Source organism: Hyperolius riggenbachi, chromosome 3 (genome assembly GCF_040937935.1).
Source record: "Hyperolius riggenbachi isolate aHypRig1 chromosome 3, aHypRig1.pri, whole genome shotgun sequence".
NCBI lineage: Eukaryota > Metazoa > Chordata > Amphibia > Anura > Hyperoliidae > Hyperolius > Hyperolius riggenbachi.
Window position 1 is genome coordinate 43,295,198 of NC_090648.1, and position 20,181 is coordinate 43,315,378.

Genomic DNA, 20,181 nt, shown 5'->3' on the forward strand with positions numbered 1-20,181 from the left:
AGCATACTGAGGGAGCACTGAGGAGGTGCCATATACTCTGTCTGCAGGGCACTGGCATTCAGCATACTGAGGGAGCATGAGGAGGTGCCATATACTCTGCCTGCAGGGCACTGGCATTCAGCATACTGAGGGAGCACTGAGGAGGTGCCATATACTCTGTCTGCAGGGCACTGGCATTCAGCATACTGAGGGAGCACTGAGGAGGTGCCATATACTCTGTCTGCAGGGCACTGGCATTCAGCATACTGAGGGAGCACTGAGGAGGTGCCATATACTCTGTCTGCAGGGCACTGGCATTCAGCATACTGAGGGAGCACTGAGGAGGTGCCATATACTCTGTCTGCAGGGCACTGGCATTCAGCATACTGAGGGAGCACTGAGGAGGTGCCATATACTCTGTCTGCAGGGCACTGGCATTCAGCATACTGAGGGAGCACTGAGGAGGTGCCATATACTCTGTCTGCAGGGCACTGGCATTCAGCATACTGAGGAGGTGCCATATACTCTGTCTGCAGGGCACTGGCATTCAGCATACTGAGGGAGCACTGAGGAGGTGCCATATACTCTGTCTGCAGGGCACTGGCATTCAGCATACTGAGGAGGTGCCATATACTCTGCCTGCAGGGCACTGGCATTCAGCATACTGAGGGAGCACTGAGGAGGTGCCATATACTCTGTCTGCAGGGCACTGGCATTCAGCATACTGAGGAGGTGCCATATACTCTGTCTGCAGGGCACTGGCATTCAGCATACTGAGGGAGCACTGAGGAGGTGCCATATACTCTGTCTGCAGGGCACTGGCATTCAGCATACTGAGGGAGCACTGAGGAGGTGCCATATACTCTGTCTGCAGGGCACTGGCATTCAACATACTGAGGGAGCACTGAGGAGGTGCCATATACTCTGTCTGCAGGGCACTGGCATTCAGCATACTGAGGGAGCACTGAGGAGGTGCCATATACTCTGTCTGCAGGGCACTGGCATTCAGCATACTGAGGAGGTGCCATATACTCTGTCTGCAGGGCACTGGCATTCAGCATACTGAGGGAGCACTGAGGAGGTGCCATATACTCTGTCTGCAGGGCACTGGCATTCAACATACTGAGGGAGCACTGAGGAGGTGCCATATACTCTGTCTGCAGGGCACTGGCATTCAGCATACTGAGGGAGCACTGAGGAGGTGCCATATACTCTGCAGGGCACTGGCATTCAGCATACTGAGGGAGCACTGAGGAGGTGCCATATACTCTGTCTGCAGGGCACTGGCATTCACCATACTGAGGGAGCGCTGAGGAGGTGCCATATACTCTGTCTGCAGGGCACTTGCATTCAGCATACTGAGGGAGCACTGAGGAGGTGCCATATAGTCTGTCTGCAGGGCACTGGCATTCACCATACTGAGGAGGTGCCATATACTCTGTCTGCAGGGCACTGGCATTCAGCATACTGAGGGAGCACTGAGGAGGTGCCATATACTCTGTCTGCAGGGCACTGGCATTCAGCATACTGAGGAGGTGCCATATACTCTGTCTGCAGGGCACTGGCATTCAGCATACTGAGGGAGCACTGAGAAGGTGCCATATACTCTGTCTGCAGGGCACTGGCATTCAGCATACTGAAGGAGCACTGAGGAGGTGCCATATACTCTGTCTGCAGGGCACTTGCATTCAGCATACTGAGGGAGCACTGAGGAGGTGCCATATACTCTGTCTGCGGGGCACTGGCATTCAGCATACTGAGGAGGTGCCATATACTCTGTCTGCAGGGCACTGGCATTCAGCATACTGAGGGAGCACTGAGAAGGTGCCATATACTCTGTCTGCAGGGCACTTGCATTCAGCATACTGAGGGAGCACTGAGGAGGTGCCATATACTCTGTCTGCGGGGCACTTGCATTCAGCATACTGAGGGAGCACTGAGGAGGTGCCATATACTCTGTCTGCAGGGCACTGGCATTCACCATACTGAGGGAGCGCTGAGGAGGTGCCATATACTCTCTGCAGGGCACTGGCATTCAGCATACTGAGGAGTTGCCATATACTCTGTCTGCGGGGCACTTGCATTCAGCATATTGAGGGAGCACTGAGGAGGTGCCATATACTCTGTCTGCAGGGCACTGGCATTCACCATACTGAGGGAGCGCTGAGGAGGTGCCATATACTCTGTCTGCGGGGCACTGGCATTCAGCATACTGAGGAGGTGCCATATACTCTGTCTGCAGGGCACTGGCATTCACCATACTGAGGGAGCACTGAGGAGGTGCCATATACTCTGTCTGCAGGGCACTGGCATTCAGGGGCACATAACATATTGGGGAAGCATTGAAGCTGAGTGTGCAGTTAGAACAAGGTTCTGGTCAAACACTGGTATGTTGGGACAGATATTGAGTGGTACTAGGAGGCAGGGACAGATATTTGTGGGGTACTGGGAGGCGCTGAGAAGCTTGGAAAAGCACTGGGAAGCTGGGGCAGATATTATGGGGTATTGGGAAGCTGGGACAGACATTAGGGGGCACTGGCACAGATATTAGGGGACATCTGTGTATCTGGAGCAGATATTAGGGGACATTGGGAAACAGACATATTAGGGGGCTCGGGGAACATAGCTGGGACAGGGTCCTCCGGCACCCAAGGCTGAGACACCAAAGTGCGCCCATCCCTCCCACCCCAGCCGTCACACACTGATTGCTTAGAATAAGAAGCGCCCCAGGACCCCCAACCCCCCTAACACCTTAAGCTCTAGTTATCTGGCTTGCCCTGAGGCTGGAGCCTCTCTTGCCTCAGCCCTGCCCTGGCTGGGAAGCTGGTACAAAGATTAGGGGGCACTGGGAAGCTGGGAGAGATGTTAGGGGAATCTGGGATAGGCATTAGGGGGCGCTGGGACAGATATTAGGGGGTGCTGGGCAGCTTGGACAGATATTAGGGGTCACTGGGAAGCTGGGACAGATATTATGGGGTGCTGGGCAGCTGGGGTAGATATAAGGGGTCACTGGGACAGATATTGGGGTCACTGGGAATCTGGGACAGATATCAGGGGTCACTGGGAAGCTGGTACAGATATTAGGGGTCACTGGGAAGCTGGGACAGATATTAGGGGTCACTGGGAAGCTGGGACAGTTATTAGGGGTCACTGGGAAGCTGGGACAGATATTAGGGGTCACTGGGAAGCTGGGACAGATATTAGGGGACACTGGGAAGCCGGGACAGATATAAGGGGGCACTGGGAAGCTGGGACAGACATTAGGGGTCACTGGGAAGCTGGGACAGATATTAGGGGTCACTGGGAATCTGGGACAGATATCAGGGGTCACTGGGAAGCTGGTACAGATATTAGGGGTCACTGGGAAGCTGGGACAGATATTAGGGGTCACTGGGAAGCTGGGACAGATATTAGGGGTCACTGGGAAGCTGGGACAGATATTAGGGGTCACTGGGAAGCTGGGACAGATATTAGGGGACACTGGGAAGCCGGGACAGATATAAGGGGGCACTGGGAAGCCGGGACAGATATAAGGGGGCACTGGGAAGCTGGGACAGACATTAGGGGTCACTGGGAAGCTGGGACAGATATTAGGGGTCACTGGGAAGCCGGGACAGATATAAGGGGGCACTGGGAAGCTGGGACAGACATTAGGGGTCACTGGGAAGCTGGGACAGATATTAGGGGTCACTGGGAAGCTGGGACAGATATTAGGGGTCACTGGGAAGCTGGGACAGATATTAGGGGTCACTGGGAAGCTGGGACAGATATTAGGGGACACTGGGAAGCCGGGACAGATATAAGGGGGCACTGGGAAGCTGGGACAGACATTAGGGGGCACTGGGAAGCTGGGATAGAAATGAGGGGACACTGGGAAGCCTGGACAAACATGAGGGGCACTGGGAAGCTAGGATAGACATGAGGAGACACTGGGAAGCTGGGACAGACATTAGGGGGCACTGGGAAGCTGGGACAGATATAAGGGGTCACTGGGACAGATATAAGGGGTCACTGGGAAGCTGGGGCAGACATGAGGGGGCACTGGGAAGCTGGGACAGTTATTAGGGGGCACTGGGAATCTGGGACAGACATTAGGGGGCACTGGGAAGCTGGGATAGACATGAGGGGACCCTGGGAAGCTGGGATAGACATGAGGGGCACTGGGAAGCTAGGATAGACATGAGGGGACACTGGGAAGCTGGGACAAACATTAGGGGGCACTGGGAAGCTGGGACAGATATAAGGGGTCACTGGGACAGATATAAGGGGTCACTGGGAAGCTGGGGCAGACAGGGGGCACTGCGAAGCTGGGGCAGATATTAGGGGGCATTGGGAAGCTGGAACTGACATTAGGGAGCACTGGGAAGCTGGGACAGATATAAGGGGTCACTAGGAAGCTGGGACAGATATTGGGGGGCACTGGGAACAGATAGGGGGCGCTGGAAAGCTGGGATAGATATAAGGGGTCACTGGGACAGATATTGGAGTCACTGGGAAGCTGGGACAGATATTAGGGGGCACTGCGAAGCTGGGGCAGATATTAGGGGACACTGTGAAGCTGGGGCAGATATTAGGGGGCACTGCGAAGCTGGGGCAGATATTAGGGGACACTGTGAAGCTGGGGCAGATATTAGGGGGTACTGCAAAGCTGGGGCAGATATTAGGGGGCACTGTGAAGCTGGGGAAGACATGAGGGGGCACTGGGAAGCTGGGACAGACATGAGGGGGTCACTGGGACAGATATAAGGGGTCACTGGGACAGAAATTGGGGTCACTGGGAAGCTGGGACAGATATTAGGGGTCACTGGGAAGCTGGGGCAGATATTAGGGGTCACTGGGAAGCTGGGACAGACATTAGGGGGCACTGGGAAGCTGGGACAGATATAAGGGGTCACTGGGACAGAAATTGGGGTCACTGGGAAGCTGGGGCAGATATTAGGGGTCACTGGGAAGCTGGGACAGACATTAGGGGGCACTGGGAAGCTGGGACAGATATAAGGGGTCACTGGGACAGAAATTGGGGTCACTGGGAAGCTGGGACAGATATTAGGGGGCACTGGGAAGCTGGGACAAACATTAGGGGGCACTGGGAAGCTGGGACAGATATAAGGGGTCACTGGGACAGATATCGGGGTCACTGGGAAGCTGGGGCAGACATTAGGGGGCACTGGGAAGCTGGGACAGACATTAGGGGGCACTGGGAAGCTGGAACAGACATTAGGGGGCACTGGGAAGCTGGGACAGATATAAGGGGTCACTGGGACAGATATCGGGTCACTGGGAAGCTGGGGCAGACATTAGGGGGCACTGGGAAGCTGGGACAGATATAAGGGGTCACTGCGACAGATATTAGGGGTCACTGGGAAGCTGGGACAGATATTAGGGGGCACTGGGAAGCTGGGACAGACATTAGGGGGCACTGGGGCAGATATTAGGGGTCACTGGGACAGAAATTGGGGTCACTGGGAAGCTGGGGCAGATATTAGGGGTCACTGGGAAGCTGGGACAGACATTAGGGGGCACTGGGGCAGTAATTGGGGTCACTGGGAAGCTGGGACAGACATGAGGGGGCACTGGGAAGCTGGGACAGACATTAGGGGGCACTGGGAAGCTGGGACAGACATTAGGGGGCACTGGGAAGCTGGGACAGATATAAGGGGTCAATGGGACAGATATCGGGGTCACTGGGAAGCTGGGGCAGACATGAGGGGGCACTGGGAAGCTGGGACAGACATTAAGGGGCACTGGGAAGCTGGGACAGATATAAGGGGTCACTGGGACAGATATAAGGGGTCACTGGGAAGCTGGGGCAGATATTAGGGGGCACTGGGAAGCTGGGACTGACATTAGGGAGCACTGGGACAGATATAAGGGGTCAATGGGAAGCTGGGACAGATATTGGGGGGCACTGGGAACAGATAGGGGGCGCTGGAAAGCTGGGATAGATATAAGGGGTCACTGGGACAGATATTGGAGTCACTGGGAAGCTGGGACAGATATTAGGGGGCACTGTGAAGCTGTGGCAGACATTAGGGGACACTGCGAAGCTGGGGCAGATATTAGGGGAAGCTGGGACAGATATTAGGGGAAGCTGGGACAGATATTAGGGGTCACTGGGAACTGGGACAGATCTTAGGGGGCACTGCAAAGCTGGGACAGATATTAGGGGAAGCTGGGACAGATATTAGGGGTCACTGGGAAGCTGGGACAGATATTAGGGGAAGCTGGGGCAGACATTAGGGGTCACTGGGAAGCTGGTACAGATATTAGGGGTCACTGGGAAGCCGGGACATATATTAGGGGTCACTGGGAAGCTGGGACAGATATTAGGGGGCACTGGGAAGCTGGGATAGACATGAGGGGGCACTGGGAAGCTGGGATAGACATGAGGGGACAGATATAAGGGGTCACTGGGATAGAAATTGGGGTCACTGGGAAGCTGGGGCAGATATTAGGGGTCACTGGGAAGCTGGGACAGATATAAGGGGGCACTGGGAAGCTGCGATAGACATGAGGGGGCACTGGGAAGCTGGGACAGACATGAGGGGACAGATATAAGGGGTCACTGGGACAGAAATTGGGGACACTGGGAAGCTGGGACAGATATTAGGGGGCACTGGGAAGCTGGGACAGACAGACATTAGGGGGCACTGGGAAGCTGGGACAGACATTAGGGGGCACTGGGAAGCTGGGACAGATATAAGGGGGCACTGGGAAGCTGGGACAGATATTAGGGGTCACTGGGAAGCTGGGGCAGATATTAGGGGTCACTGGGACAGAAATTGGGGTCACTGGGAAGCTGGGACAGATATAAGGGGTCACTGCGACAGATATTAGGGGTCACTGGGAAGCTGGGACAGACATTAGGGGGCACTGGGAAGCTGGGACAGATATAAGGGGTCACTGGGACAGAAATTGGGGTCACTGGGAAGCTGGGACAGATATTAGGGGGCACTGGGAAGCTGGGACAGACATTAGGGGGCACTGGGAAGCTGGGACAGACATTAGGGGGCACTGGGAAGCTGGGACAGACATTAGGGGGCACTGGGAAGCTGGGACAGATATTAGGGGGCACTGGGAAGCTGGGACAGACATTAGGGGGCACTGGGAAGCTGGGACAGACATTAGGGGGCACTGGGAAGCTGGGACAGATATAAGGGGTCACTGCGACAGATATTAGGGGGGCACTGGGAAGCTGGGACAGATATAAGGGGTCACTGGGACAGAAATTGGGGTCACTGGAAAGCTGGGGCAGATATTAGGGGGCACTGGGAAGCTGGGACAGATATTAGGGGGCACTGGGAAGCTGGGACAGATATAGGGGGTCACTGGGACAGAAATTAGGGTCACTGGAAAGCTGGGGCAGATATTAGGGGTCACTGGGAAGCTGGGACAGACATTAGGGGTCACTGGGAAGCTGGGACAGATATTAGGGTAAGCTGGGACAGATATTGGGGTCACGTCACTGGGACAGATATTGGGGTCACGTCACTGGGACAGATATTGGGGTCACGTCACTGGGGCAGATATTGGGGTCAATGGGAAGCTGGGACAGATATTGTGAGCAAGCACTGGAAAATACATTGGGGATAATGGGAAATTGGGAGTATAACCACTTTATTCTACTATTATTATTAGCATTGATGTGATATCGGTTTCATGCACGGTGTGCCCTGTAGAAACATAGATTCTTGGCATTTGTACAAGATAACTTCTCTTCAATGACTACCAGCCTAGTGAATGAGCCCCACTACCTCATATATGGCTCTGTTACCTGCACTATTTTCCCTTGAAACATGCATAGACAACAGACTGAACTACACTTCCCAGGGTGCCTTGCAACAGACAGAGCTGTCTCACTTCCTTCTAGGCTGGCAGCCAATAGGAGGGCAGCATGTGACCTTCCTGGCTGCAGCACAAGACATGCATTCTCTGAGCAGTACTGCTGGGTGTAATTATTACATTGCAGGTCACAGTCTGGTCCCTGCAGTCCCTCAGAGATCAGCAGCCTCTCCTGCTCTGGCTGCTCCCAGGTGGGTCACTTCTTGCTGCAAACTTTCTTCTAAACTTGTAAACACACTTTTTTCCTCCTCCCACTTCTTAGCCATCAGATAATAACATCATGTGTTCTATATAGTTCTTCTTGCAGGTAGCTTGACACTATACAGTATGTGGCAATATTGGCAAACTCCAGTTTAGCAGGAGGAGGATTAGCCATACTATGCCAGGGGAAAAAACATACGTAAGTAGATAAATACTTGAGCTACTTACATAACCAATGTATTGTACTGTTTAAATGTTGGTTTCAGTGATTGTTAAATAGTAAATGAAGAGAATTTTGTTCCTGGTGGGGACCATGTCTTTTGCCTACAGTTTGAGGCTAAATACTGATGTAATTTCTTTCCTTAACTTTTTTTTTCTTTTCTCCTCCAATCGCTGAGTCACCTCAGCCTTGCTTGTAAACACAAATGAGCAGAGGATCATGTTGCAGCTAGACAGGGAAATAAAGGGAAGAGGAGGAATATATTATAGATAAAAATAACCCCCAGCATGCAACAGAATGGCAATGGCTATTAAAGGGCCAGTGCTCCTAAAGTATGTGATAACTCCAAACCATTACAGCAGTTTTGAATGCAGGATTAGCATATTTATCGCTTAATACACTCAGACCAGTTGCTGTTGAAATTTGATTTGTATGGTGACAATCCCGTTTTTTAAGGTGGCAAGACTGGCAACTAACGATACAATTTGCCGAACGATTGTTTATGAACGATCAAAAATGATCGTTTGGGACCACTAATGGACAAAAACCTCCCAACCAACGACAGATCCTGAATACTACACAGATTGTGTAGGTAAGCACTCTCCTACCTTGAAGTGGTAAAGTTGGCCAATCAAAATGACGTGTGTGTATACCAGGCTTTAGGTAGTAGGTTGGTAATTTGGCATACTGTATTGCTGCACTGAACAGGCAAAGTCCAATTTCAATGCTCTCAGTGTGCGATGCTAAAATCTAACAGACCGATGGAATTATTCTCAAATGTGAGCCGGCTTTCTTCAGGCTATCAAAAGGTTTGTGTGCTTGTTTAAAGTGAACCTTAAGTCAGAAAAAAAAAATTAGTTTTACTCACCTGGGGCTTTTACCAGCCCCCTGCGGCAGTCCTGTGCCCTCACAGCCACTCACTAATCCTCTGGCCCCCGCTGCCAGCTAGTTTCGTTTTTGCAGACAGGCCTGTCAGGACTGGCCACACGTAGCTTTTTCCGCATTCCCGACTGTAATTAGCGCTACTGCGGGCCGCAACACGTACAAAAATACGCGTTGCCATATTACGAACGCATAGATATGCGGCAACGCATATTTTTGTTGCGGCCCGCAATAACGCTAATTACAGTCGGGAATGCGGAGAAAGCTACGCATGGCCAGTCCTGACGGGCCTGTCGGCAAAAACGAAACTAGCTGGCAGCGGGGGACCAGAGGATTAGTGAGTGGCTGCGGGGGACAGGACTGCTGCAGGGGGCTGGTAGAAGCCCCAGGTGAGTAAAACTCATTTTTTTTTCTGGCTTAAGTGTCCCTTTAAGGATTACGGCCATTTTAACAAATTAATGATTCCCTTGAAGCCTCGGACAAGCGGGACACGTGTGCCTGGCTATTGCTGCTCTTTCGCTGCCAAATTTCACAGTTAATTTGCCAATTATTTGCCAGTTATTTACCTGGGAAGTAGTCTAGCAGTAAACTAGTTATTGTTGTCCAGACACAAGAAGAAGGAGCGGCTTGAAAAGGACAAGACAGCTGTGAGTGGGACTTTTCCTATTACTATTTAATTTTAAAAGCATTGACATATAAAGCACAGCTGCTCAGTAGAGATGTTTCGACCTGTTCGCTCGGCGAACATCTCTGGGGCTTTTACTACTTCCGGGTCGCTCTGACCCGGAGTAGTACGCCTGCGCTGCCCGGCGAAGCGCGTCCTAGATCGCGCTCCTATTGCCGGGCACTCTCTGCGCATGTGCGTGACGTCATGAACGACGTCACACACATGCGCAGAGAGTGCCCGGCAACAGGAGCGCGATCTAGGACGCGCTTCGCCGGGCAGCGCAGGCGTACTACTCCGGGTCAGAGCGACCCGGAAGTAGTAAAAGCCCCATGTATTCAGAGATGTTCGCCACATCTCTACTGCTCAGTGGATTAGTAAGGTTGTGGTCACAGTGGGGAGCTGCAGTGCAATGTAACGGAGGCATGTTAAAATCCCGAGTCCGGCTCAGGACTGCAATCCGCAGCTCAGAGCGGTAACCCCGAGCCTGAGTGAGTTATATGCAGGAGCTGCTGCTGTTCTCTCTGTGGTATGTTTTTTTTTTTCTTGTTTTCAGGGTCTAAAAGCTTGTGAAAAAAATTGCACGACTTTTAGACCCTAAATTTGGAAATAATCATAATGCCAGAGAGGTTAAAGGGAACCTGAGGTAAGAGAGATATGGAGGCTGACATGTATATTTCCTTTTAAATAATGCACCTTACAGATAATTTGGTCTCAGCGCGCTCCACTGTCTACCACTAAACCTATAACCCCCTGTGGGTATGCTGCAAAGCTCAAATGTTACACCAAACACAAATTACAATACATCCCAAAAACCTTGCGCTGCCACACAGTCCACTAATGACAAAAGTTCCCAACCGCACAACTGCAGGTCGAATCCACTTAAAGTGAACCTTAAGTCAAATATAAAAAATGAGTTTTACTCACCTGGGGCTTCCCTCAGCCCCCTGTAGCTGATCGGTGTGCACGTAGAGTCGCTCCGATCCTCCTGGACTCGCCGTCAGTCGCCGACAGGCTGGGAACGCGAGTGATTCTTCGCGTTCCCAGCCACAATAGCGCCCTTTATGCTGCTATTTCGGCAAGGCATTCCGAGTCTGGGAGTGTTCTGCGCAAGTGCACTTCGCTAAGACTTACTGTGCATGCGCAGAATGCTCACAGCAACGGGAGCAGGACCGGTGGGTGCGCACAGCCGGGACCAGGCTTGCGCAGTGGCTCACAATCCAGCTAGAATGCGGACTCCACAGCGGCAGAACAGAGGGGACTGGACTGAAATGGAGGAAGCTAACGGATTACCGGGGGGCTGGAGGAAGCCCCAGCTAAGTATAAATCCTTCTGCTATCATTGTCACTGGTTTACTTTAATGCCTGGTACACACCATGCAATTTCTGATTTCCAATCGTTTTTCTGATTGATTTTCACATCACTTCTAGACAAAATTGATAAGAAAAACAATCGGAAATTAGATCAGACCTGTCGTAAATAATCGATTCGACCCAAATAACTATGTAACTACATCATGTCTATCTGACGGGAAATTGCATGATGCAATTTTTAGATTTCTTGGGCCCTTCTTCCTTGGTAAAATCCTGGGCTGACCGCTTTGTACCCGGTTCTGTCACACTACCCGTACCCTCCTGATGGTGGGCAGGGATAAAAGCCGCTCACACTGGGTATTGTATTCATTGCTCAATATTGTACTTTGTTTTAGACGTTCCATTATAATCTAAATTTGATGTAAATGTTTATAAATTATTTCTCCCCTCCTTTCTCTCTGCAGAGCTTCCAAAGATGGCGGCCAGCAGGCTGCGTGTGGCGGTGATCGGAGCGGGAGGGGCTGGACTCTGCAGCGCCCGTCACATCCTCTCACGTCCTGTGACCTTTGAACCTCCCGTTGTGTTTGAGATGTCGGGAGAAGTGGGCGGTACCTGGGTGTACACAGAGGAGGTGGGCGGCAATAGTAGGGTGCACTCCAGCATGTACAGAGACCTGAGGTAAGGCCACAGGGAGTCACCTCATGAGGCCGTTATGTGTAGACCTTTAAAGGGAACCTGAAGCGAGTAAAATCATTTAAAGTGACACTAAAAAATTATGATATACTGAATTGGTTGTATAGTACGGATCATTAATAGAACATTAGTAGGAAAGAAAATACTCTCATATTTTTATTTTCAGTTATATAGTGTCTTTTTTATAACATTGCATCATTCTCTAATATGTGTAGTTTACACACTACTCAGCATTCTAAGTGAATTTACAGAGCAGGCTAGTGACCTATTGAATTTTCCTCTGCAGAAAAAAAAATACAGCGGCAGACACTTGAGATCATAAGCTTCAGAAGACAGAGCTCTCTGCAACTTGAAAGTCAGAGAGCTCAGTGAAGCTGTTTTGCATAGATAACAACTGGAGTTTCTTAACTCTTCCAGCACTGGAAACAATATTAGACTCATATCTCTGCTGCTATTTTTTTTCTTAGCTGTACTACACATAAATATCATTATATCATAAGTTTATTTTCACTTCAGATTCCCTTTAAAACAAACACATGATGTAGCTGCAAATGAATATTACATACTTACCTCACCGTCCGTTCATCTCAGAATCTCACCATTTTCTTCTAACAATCCCTTCCAGTTCTGACAAGATTGTGTCAGAACTAAAATATATCAGTTGCTGTCAGTTATCATTGGCAGATTTCAGGCAGATGTGATATGATAATCCATGTAATGATCCATGTAATTGGATCTGCCAAAAAGTTATTGTTTTTGTTGCTTTGTGTATGGCCACCTAAAGTGAAATAAATGCGGGCAGTTTAACTTACCTGGGGCTTCTTCCGGCCCTCTGTAGTCCTTCTGGTCCCTCACCGCTGTTCCGTTACGTTTATTTCAGCCGCTATGCCTCTCCGAAAGCTGTCTGTCTGAGCCAGTCGCAGGTTACTTCGCATGTGCGGCCTCCCCAATTGCAAGAGCTGTAATTGGGAGCGTTCGGCGCTTGTGCAGTAGTAATCTCAAGGCGCAGGGCCCAGGGCCACACATGCACCGCTGAGAAGAGCACTGTAGTGGAAAGCAGTAAATTATTTAGATAACCACTTTTATGGTCATTTTCCTGATTTCAGTATCAGAAACGCATCCTATATCATTATACTGTTTTGCTGTATATTGGTATGTACCCCCTCCCAGTGATGCTTGTAGCCTAGGCTGTTTACTTAGGTGGAATCCCCGACCCTCCCCAGAGTATTATGGGAGACGAGGTACATTTTCTACTGGCTTTAGAGTGCTCAAAAACAAACATTCCACAGAGCTGCACCTGACAGGACTAAAGACGCCACCACTTATGATAAAATTCAGAATGTAAATCATTGTGAGGAAAGATGTTAGGCAAACACCGGCTAAATCATTTATAAATTAATTTTATACAAAAAATAAGCAATTTTATTTATTATGGTATTTTCACTACAGGTCCTCTTTAACGTCCATGATAAAGAGTCCCGTGTAATACAACTGATTATACGATGTGCCTGTTATCTCTTGCAGAACCAACCTCCCTAAAGAGATTATGGAATTCCCTGATTTTGCCTTTGACCCCTCCTTACCGTCCTTCATCCACCACTCAGAAGTCCTGAGATACCTGGAGGATTACGCTGACCACTTCTCCATCCGGCCCCACATCAAGGTGAGACTGGCAGCTGTGAATTGTGAAATAAATAAATATACAGTTATAATATAAAGGGAACCTAAACTGAGAGGAATGTGGATGTTTCCTTTTAAACAATACCAGTTGCCTGGCTGTCCTGCTGATCTCTTTAGCTGCAGTAGTGGCTGAATCACACACCTGAAACAAGCATGCAGCTAATCCAGTCTGCCTTCAGTCAGAGCACCTGATCTGCATGTTTGTTCAGGGTCTGTGGCTAAAAGTATTAGAGACACAGGATCAGCAGGAGAGTCAGGAAACTGGTATTATTTTAAAAGGAAAAATCCATGTTCTTCTCAGTTTAGGTTCCCTTTAAAAAAGAAAAGCAAGCAACTGCTGCCACCTTGTGGAGGAAACAGAAATTGTATAGACAATGCTGAATGCTCATATCCTATCTTTAAAGTCACTGGGAACTTCAAAAAATAAATAACATGAGTCAGATACTTACCTAAGGAGAAGGAAGGCAAGGAGAAGGAAGGCTCTGGGTCCTGTAGAACCTTCCCTCTCCTCTCCCGGTCCCCACGTTTAAGCGGCGGCTCACCGTTTGAATCCCCCCGCTGCGGGGAACTTCTGAAGTCTTTGGGAGCCAAGTGCTCCTGAAGACAGGTGACTGTGTACTGCACCTGCGGGAGCGCGCAAGAGAGCGTGCTCGTGCAGTATGGAGCCGCCCGTCTCTGGGAGCACTCGGCTCCCAAAGATTGTGTTCACTTGTACTAAACTCTGTAAACGATGTAGACTTTGCAACTTTAGCTCAGTAATTACTTAATTACAAGACAATCTGATAATTTCAAACTGGTAATCTTCTCTATTAGCGGGAGGGAAGTGTCTGTATAGGTACATACACCCGTTGGATTTTTCCAAACGTCCGGTCGTTAGGACGTCAAATCGGGCGTGTGTACACACGGTCGTTCAGCTGATAAGACTGGATTTGACCGATCCGCCAAGCGGATCCATCAAAACCAGCGTTATTGACCGGTCATTTGGAAAAATCTGATGTGTCTTAAGCGTTGGAATGACATTAGACCAGTATTTTTATGTTTTCTATTTATTTTTTGCTGTTAAATGTTTTAGAATTTGTTTTTATTTGATTTGGGTTTCGTACCGTGAAAAGCCATCAGATCTAACAGCTTCCTTCTTGTGTTTTGCAGTTTAATACCCGTGTGGTGTCAGTCTCTCCTGTGGCGGTGGAAGGGGAGGGTGAGACGGTGTCCTGGCGTGTGACGTCTGACACTCAGGGTGACGATGACCCAGTGACGGAGGAGTTTGACGCGGTTATGGTCTGTGTGGGGTAAGAGCTGAAGCCTGTGTGTGATGGACTGATGATGTCTTGTCATTAAGACTCTCCTTGCTTCCGTCCAACACAGTAGCTGTACTGTGAGTACACTATAATGTGGAGTAAGGGTGGTCAGAAATCAGCTGATTTTGCGGGCTGATCGACCATCTGGCACAATCATTTCACTGAATTGGAGAAAAATCGGTGCCACAACGTCTTCCTGATCGATGTTTTGATTCATTTTGGTATTAAATTAGTTGAAAGGATTGATCAGGTATGCTGTGGAGGGCATTAGCAATGTGCAATGTTAGGAGAAGAGGTTTCACAAAGGAGAAACCAAAATTGCAGATAAGCGGAGGAGTGGCCTGTATGGAATTCCTCGGGGGCGCAACTCTCTTTTGCCAGCCAATGGCAGCTATTTGTTTTAGTCTCAGATCCGTGAGGGGGGGGGGGGGGGGGGGAAATCTGCATATGGAATGGGGGAGGAGTATATGGGATAGGGGAGGCACAGGATGATATGCTTATTTGGTCACAAGTAATGAATCCTGCTGCAGGCTTATATTCCTGTTCTCTCACGTACCTCATATATCTTTTGTTTCCATTCCTTAGACATTACTCCCAACCACTCATGCCAGAGATTGAGGGGCTACAGAGTTTTCAAGGTAAGGAGTTCGTGTGAACTGACACAGGCCATTCCAGCGTGTGAGGATCTATTAATGAATGACCATCAGAAAAAAAATAAATCCTTAAAGCGGACCTGAACTCAGTGCTTCCTCTTGGCTTCAAAAGATAAGCAACAGCATAACAACCTTTAAAGGGAAGGTCCAAGCAAAATAAAAAAAAGAGTTTCACTTACCTGGGGCTTCTACCAGCCCCATGCAGCCATCCTGTGCCCTCGTAGTCACTCACTGCTGCTCCAGTCCCCCGCTGGCAGCGGGCCGCATTGCATACATTTTTATGCATTCCTGCTAGTGCAGGAACATTAACACATACATTTTTACACATTACTGGTTCAATGCGTAAAAATGTACGCATTGAACCAGTAACACGTAAAAATGTGTTATTGTTCCTGCACTAGCGGGAATGCGTAAAAATGTATGCAATGCGGCCCGCTGCCAGCGGGGGACTGGAGCAGCAGTGAGTGACTACGAGGGCACAGGATGGCTGCATGGGGCTGGTAGAAGCCCCAGGTAAGTGAAACTCCTTTTTGAATTTTGCTTGGACCTTCCCTTTAAAGAAAAGTATTTCCTTGTTATACTGTAGATTAAATAGCTCCTTCAGAGATGCTGCAGTGTGGTTACTTCCTGGTTTGCTGGGAGCACAGAAAGGGTTAAACTCCCTTGTTTACATGTTAACTCTCAACTTGGCAGACAGCTGGGAGCTCAAATTGCATTGGCTCATTACTTGTTGAGAAAGTAGAATTAGACCAGCAGTTTTCTATAAACACATGCAGGGAGGACACCATGGTTTTCTCTTTGTTCTCCTTCCCTCCTGTGCAAGAGTTCAGGTCTGCTTTAACCTCCCTGGCGGTAACCCAAGCTATGCTCGGGCTAGCCACCAGAAGCTCACTGCAGAGCAATAGAGCGCAGTGGGCTTTTTTACTCACCTCCCGGGGGATCCAGTCGCAGGCAGCCATTCTACTTCCTCTCCACGGAGGCTCTGAATCACTCTGGTAAAATCACTGTCAATGATCTCACTACAGAGTTACTGTGCCACCTGGAGGACGGAGGGAAAATTGCAGCACGGGAGCCCAGGGAGGTGAGTGAGTGCTGAGGCTGCTGCTGGCTTTCTGGCAGCATTATTTTTTTCCTGGTTTTAGGGTCTGAAACTTTCAGAAAATACCCTGAGATCCAGAAATAATCATACCGCCAGGGAGGTTAAAGAGGAACTTTACAAAATGTTTAGTCGGTGTTTGCACGCTGCAAAATCTCTCTTCTCCCTGATTTACATTCTAAAATTTAACACAGGTGGCGGCATCTTTACTCCTGGCAAGGTGCATCGCTGCATCACTTGTAATATCCCCATTGGGGAGGCTTGGGAATAGAGCAGTTTGCATGCAGATGTAATGCTAATTGTATACTGCTTCAATTTGGGCATAGCATAGAATTTGTACGCAAGCCAGAATTGCTAACATCTCATTTACCACCTCAACTTGAAAATCCTTGGAGATGATTTAGTAAACCGAATATGTTATTAAAGAGACCCTGTAGTGACATACTGTATAGTACAATGCAGTAAATTGTTCAGGTTATCCACTTTTACAGTAATTTTCCTGTTTCGAGCATCAGAAAAACTTCCTGTATTTCTACATTGCTGTGTAGAACACCACCCTCCAGTGATGTCACAGTCTAGGCTGTTTAGCTATGCAGAATTTTCCTCCCACAACATACTGGTGCAGCAGGGGCATGTTCTGCAATATCACGTGACCAGCAAATTGTTGCAAAGTGAGTTCTACTTTAACCACTTCACCACTGAGGGGTTTTTCCCCTTGTTGACCAGAGCGATGTTCACCTTTCAGCGCTCCTCCCTTTCATTTGCCAATAACCTAGTTCATTTGCCAATAACCTAGTTACTACTTATCACAATTATCTATATGTTGTTTTTTCCGCCACCAATTAGGCTTTATTTTGGTGGTACATTTTGCTATGGATTATTTTATTTTAAATGCATTTTAATGTGAATAAAACAAAAAAAATATATATATTTCTAATAAACCAATCATCCTGTGCCTCCCCTATCTCATATACTCCTCCCCTATTCCATATGCAGATTTCCCCCCCCCCCCCCCCCCCCCCGGATCTGAGACTAAAACAAATAGCTGTCATTGGCTGGTAAAACAGTGATGCGCTCCCGAGGAATTCCATACAGGCCACTCCTCCGCTTATCTGCAATTTTGGCCATTATGGTTTTAAAGTAATACAGGCCACCATAATTAAAACTTGCATATTTTATTTGCCTATTTGTCCCGGTTATTACAGCATTTCAATTATGTCCCTATAACAATGTATGGCGCCAATATTTTATTTGAAAATAAAGGTGCATTTTTTATTCAGTTTTGTGTCCATCACTATTTACAAGCCCATATTTTCAAAAATAACAGTAATCTACCCGCTTGACACACACATTAAAAAAGTTCAGTCCCTAAGGTAGCTATTTATGTAATTTTTTTTTTTTTTTTTTACAGCAAAAGTTTTATTTGTGTATTTATGGGAGAGTGTGGGAGGTGAGGAATTAATTTTAAGTTATGCGTAGGTCTTTTTTTTATTGAAATAAATGTATGTAGGTGTAATTTTACTATTTGGCCGCAAGATGTCTTCACATTTTCTTCCTGCCGTGTATTAATAGTATGCAAACAGGAAGTAATGTGTGCAAATGTTTTTAAGTTTGTTACAATGACTGCAGGCATCTCATTGATGCCAGTGATCATTGATTCAGGGGACTTAGATCAATGAATGGAAACTGTGTTCCTATTCATTAATCTCCACTCTAATGATCGGCTGCAAGCGTGGGAGCAAGCAGCGTCGGGAGGCCCCTATGTAAGCCCCTGGAATGGGAACAGTCTTCCTGCGGGCCGTACATATACTGCCGCAAACGCGGCTATTGGTTAAGCATCCAGTGATGGATACACCGCTTCCCTTCTTGTGACATTAGGTAGAAGTCTCTAGGATATCTCCTCTTAATAGCTATTTTGATTATTTTCCAGGTCAAGTTGTACACAGTCATTATTACCGCTTCCCAGAGGTCTTCGCTTCCCGTTCAGTGGTCCTACTGGGTGGAGGCCCATCTGGAATTGACATTGCCATTGAGCTGTCTTCACATGCTAAACATGTTACTCTGAGCTGTCGAGGTTCTACCCTACGGCAGGCCCCACCAGAAAATGCCTCATTGGAGTCAAATGTTGCTCTGACCTGTCGAGGTCCTCCTTTGCAGTGGACCCCACCTGAGAACGTTTTAGTGGTGCCTCCAGTGGTTCGGGCTTCGCCTACCAGTTTAGTTTGTGAGGATGGCACAGAAGTTGCGGCAGATACTTTTATCTTTTGCACCGGGTATAAATATTACTACCCCTTCCTTTTACCTGGAGATGAAGTCATGGTTAGCCAGCAGGAAGACCAGAGGGAAGAGTTATTGAGAAAAAACACGGACTTCCAGGAGGAGAAATTGGAATTTGAGAAAGGGCTTGAACTAAATGAAGAAACGCTAAAACGAGAAGACATTTTTAATGTGAAATCAGGGTTTTCTAAAAGAGACTTATTAGAGGGGGAAGACACAGTGGGCCCTGGCGTGGAACCAGGACACCTCCCTCCGCTCTATAAGCACCTCATTCATGCTCGCTACCCAAGCATGTGCTTCATCGGAGCTGTCAAAATTGTGGTGCCTTTCCCGCTCTTCCATTGCCAGGTCCAATTCTTTCTGTCGGTTTTGGAGGGAAAGTGCAAGTTACCCTCACCAGAGCAAATGCTTTCCGAATCCCGTGAAGAAGTGAGAACAACCCAGAGTTCTGGAACAGCCTTGAAGTACCTTCATCGCCTTGGACCAAAACAGTGGGAGTACAACCAGTGGCTGGCGGACACGGCTGGTTTTGAACCGCTGGCTCCCGTGCTCGGCAAACTGTATGAAGGAATCCGGGTGTTCAGGAGCGCCAACCCTATACTGTATCGAAAGCTAAATATCCGGATACTAAACAGAGAGGAGTACGATATAGATGACCAAGAAATGCATTTAGCTTAAGGCCCCGTTCACACCTAGAATCGCAAAACGCTATCGATTACCACTAGTGGTTTGCGGGAGTGATTTTTCTGCATTAAACGCAAAAATGAAGTAGCGTTTTGGAAGTGATTCCGATTAGTGGTTCTATACATGCTAATCGCGATCGCTTCTGAATCGCTGGCAAACCGCTGCATGTAACACGTTTGCGGTTGACGCTAACCGCAAAACGCAGTGATCGCGGCAGTGAGAGCACTGCCATAGGGTTACATGGGCTAGCAGTTTTAAAAACCACTAGTGGTTTGCACTAAGCAGGAATCGCGCGATTCCCGCTCAAGTGTGAATGAGCCCTAAAGAGACACTGAAGCGATACAAAAAACCTAATGATATAATAAATTGAATGTGTAGTACAGATAATTAATAGAATGTTAGTTGCAAAGAAAAGAGTCTCGTATTTTTATTTACTAACTATAATAAGTGACTTGTCTATATATCTTATCTAAAGTTTAGATTTTACACAGCAAATCTAGCTGCAAACAGCTTAAACAGTTTATTATTATTTATTCCTGTGATACAATGACAGCAGCCATGTTCTGTTTGTCACATTGTCATCTATCTATCCTATACTGGGGGCACTTATCTAACCTGTATTGGGGGCACCTACCTAGCTAGCCTATACAGGTGGCAACTATACTGGCTACCTATATTGCAGGCACCTACCTAAATAAC

General features: G+C 48.4%; 1 protein-coding gene across 2 annotated transcripts; it reads left to right on the forward strand.

The window, feature by feature from the left end:
* Nucleotides 1-7,881: 7,881 nt before the first annotated feature.
* Nucleotides 7,882-20,175, forward strand: LOC137560935 (uncharacterized). Of its 2 annotated transcripts, XM_068272123.1 has the most exons (7): nucleotides 7,882-8,012; nucleotides 8,117-8,221; nucleotides 11,566-11,779; nucleotides 13,319-13,457; nucleotides 14,624-14,763; nucleotides 15,358-15,410; nucleotides 18,452-20,175. In XM_068272123.1, the coding sequence occupies exons 3-7, from the start codon at nucleotides 11,577-11,579 to the stop codon at nucleotides 19,474-19,476; spliced, it is 1,560 nt and encodes a 519-aa protein (XP_068128224.1). In that variant the 5' UTR covers nucleotides 7,882-8,012; nucleotides 8,117-8,221; nucleotides 11,566-11,576; the 3' UTR covers nucleotides 19,477-20,175. The 2 variants fall into 2 exon arrangements, with proteins under 2 accessions (XP_068128224.1, XP_068128225.1); XM_068272124.1 differs by lacking the exons at nucleotides 7,882-8,012; nucleotides 8,117-8,221 and adding an exon at nucleotides 9,740-9,771.
* The last annotated feature ends 6 nt before the right edge of the window (nucleotides 20,176-20,181 follow it).

Coding starts and splice junctions, on each gene's coding strand:
- LOC137560935 (XM_068272123.1), top strand. CDS start 11,577: ATGGCGGCCAGCAGGCTGCGTGTGGCGGTGATCGGAGCGGGAGGGGCT. Junction 11,780..13,318: donor AGCATGTACAGAGACCTGAG/GTAAGGCCACAG, acceptor TATCTCTTGCAG/AACCAACCTCCCTAAAGAGA. Junction 13,458..14,623: donor CCATCCGGCCCCACATCAAG/GTGAGACTGGCA, acceptor TGTGTTTTGCAG/TTTAATACCCGTGTGGTGTC.